The sequence below is a fragment of the Poecilia latipinna genome, unplaced genomic scaffold, assembly GCF_001443285.1.
Source record: "Poecilia latipinna isolate Pla-1442-1.1 unplaced genomic scaffold, P_latipinna-1.0 Scaffold7020, whole genome shotgun sequence".
Taxonomy (NCBI): Eukaryota; Metazoa; Chordata; class Actinopteri; order Cyprinodontiformes; family Poeciliidae; genus Poecilia; species Poecilia latipinna.
The window spans coordinates 1-2,547 of NW_015119636.1; the positions used below are offsets into that span (position 1 = coordinate 1).

General features: G+C 58.0%; 1 protein-coding gene across 1 annotated transcript; it reads right to left on the reverse strand.

The window, feature by feature from the left end:
* Positions 1 to 6: 6 nt before the first annotated feature.
* LOC106944133 (alpha-mannosidase 2-like) lies at positions 7 to 2,521 on the reverse strand (the record flags this gene model as incomplete). The annotated part of the gene is made up of 9 exons (XM_015027373.1): positions 2,226 to 2,521; positions 1,937 to 2,155; positions 1,688 to 1,832; positions 1,529 to 1,616; positions 1,275 to 1,358; positions 943 to 1,070; positions 705 to 878; positions 447 to 633; positions 7 to 203 (listed from the first exon to the last, which is right to left on the reverse strand). Coding segments are annotated over exons 1-9 (1,363 nt in total), but the record flags the coding sequence as incomplete, so codon positions are not given.
* Positions 2,522 to 2,547: the final 26 nt, after the last annotated feature.

Here is a 2,547-nt window from a genome sequence, read left to right on the forward strand (position 1 = left end):
CGCCACCTGCCAGGTGAGCCCTCACCTTGATGTGTAGCTCGGGATGCTGGTCGAAGTAGTCGAACAGCTTCTGATAGTTGCTGAACTGTGCGTCCCACTCCCCGGACTCCACGAAGCGGAAGTCGTCTCCCAGAGGAACCAGCAGCACCGAGGAGCGGAAGAGGCGGGACTTCTGCCGGTACTGGTCCAATAGGAGCAGAGCTCTGGGAGGAAGAGGAAGTCTGGTGTTCAGCCTCCTTCCTGGAGGCGGGGCATCACCCTTCTGAGCATGCTCAGTAAGAGCCACGGCTGCACGGTCAACAACGCAAAGCAGGCGACTAGAGAGGATGTTGGCCATTCAAAATAAAAGCCTGGTTCCATTAACATTCCTCTTGACCTTGCCAGATATTAAACATGAGGTATTTAAGGTAATGAGGTGTGTGGCTGTGGCCCCGCCCCCTGCTCACCTCTCCTTGATGTTCTGCTCTGTGATTGGCTGTGGCGGGATCCTCCAGGGACAGAAGACCCGCCCCCCTGGCAGGCGGTGGAAGTCGAACTGGCAGCAGACGGCCGGGTTCGGGCCACAGGTGTGTGGGACATCGTAGCTGTAGAACGGCATCATGTGACATGTGATGTCACTGCGGGAGGAGGAGTCTGGAATACAAGAAGTGGGCGGAGTCAGAACCTGAACATCATCGCGCTCAGAGTCTCTTGCCCTCTCTCACCCCAGCTCTGTCGCCATAGAAACTCCAGCGTCCGTTGCTGGGCGAAGTGCTTCTTGACAGAGTAGTGGACCCTCTGGATCAGCATGTTGCTAAGCCCCGCCCCCTTCAGCAGGTACGTCATGGAAGGGGAGTGGCCAAAGGGATCGATGGCCCAGCCGCTGCTCGGCTTCACGCCTACAGACAGACAGCGTCAGCGACGGGGGGCGGAACCTCAGCCGGGCAGACAGGTGAGCCTTACCAAGGTGAGTCTGCAGCCACTGGTGGCCCTCCATCAGCTGATCCAGCATCGCAAAGTAATGAGAGTTCGCTTCATCCGCCATGACCCAGCCGCCTGTCACCAGCTCCAGCTGCCCCGCCCCCACCAGGCTGGCCAATCACAGAGCAGACAGGAAACACGTGACCACAGTCGGCCAATCACAGAACAGACAGGAAACACGAAACCACAGGTCGGCCAATCACAGAGCAGACAGGAAACACGTGACCACAGTCGGCCAATCACAGAGCAGACAGGAAACACGTGACCACTTGGTCAGCTGACTGAAGATGAAGAGGAGCATTGATGAAGGTTACCGTCTGACCAGCGCCCTCTTCTGGTCGTCGATGTCATTCCACCACTGGGAGAAGTAGCTGATCTCAGCCCAGATCATCTTCCTCCTGGGACCAACACACCAGCAGAGAGCGTCTGTAGCATGGCAGCTGTTAGCGCTCACCCAGCAGAGGCTACTTCCATTCAGACGCTACTGATCTGATCAGTGATAGGCTGACACCGCGAGCTTAGCAACCAGGGCCGGTCAGTTCTGGACCAGTCTGCACCACTGGCCTACCTGCTGTCCTCTCCCAGTTTGACCAGCATGTTGTCCAGTATGTGTCTGGTCTGGTCCTGGTAGTAGCCGTCGAAAGTCTTCAGCCAGCCTGAAACATACAGCAGTCGGTCACTTCACACACCTCGGGCTCCACCTGGAGGCCCGGCTCCGCCCACTCACCTGGGTCGTTGTGGGAGTGGGGAACCAGGAAGAGCTCCAGCGGCTGCTCCGCCCATTCGTCTCCATGGTAACTGATCTGGAAGCCCTGCTTCCAGGCGCCGCCGTCGGGGTTGTCGAAGGGCAAGAGGTCGTAGACGTCCAGCAGCTGAAGAGCAAACAGACAGTTCTAATCGGTTCTGATCGGATCAGCAACTGGCCAATCAGATCACACATCCAGGTCATAAACAGCTCTGAGCACGCTCAGGTCACCTGCACTCCATCGGCGCCATCCTTCATCTCTTCGGCCTTCCAGCAGCCCGGAGGCGCAGCTGCTTGGTTGTGGGCGGAGTTTGAGCTGACGTTGGCCCCGCCCCTTCGCTCAGGTGACTCTCTAACCAGCAGAGAGTCCCGCAGCCGAGCGACCAGCCGGTTGTTGTCCACCAGGAGGCGCTCCAATCTGTCGATTTTCAGCTGGAGGCGGGACAAATCCTGCACACAGACACCTGATTGGCTGACTGAGTCGTGACCAGCCCAGACCGTCACAGAACCAAGAACCTACTTCCTCCACCTGGCCGACAGGTGAGCCCCCACCACGGTCAGGCTCCGCCCCCTGCATCAGCTCCAGCATGCGGTACAGTGACATCACAGCCAGGCAGAAGACTCCGCCCACTAGGACCGGCAGCACCCGGCCCCTCTTCATTGCTATGGGAACCAAGAGACAGCCAGGTTAGACTGGGCAGGTGCATGATGGGAAACGTAGGCAGGAGAAGAACTCGACAGCTCGGGACCAGTTCTGGTTCTGATTAGAATTTCCAGAGGGTGGAATATGTAAAACACTAGAACTGCACGTTCAGGAACCAGAACCATGTGGAACCAGAACC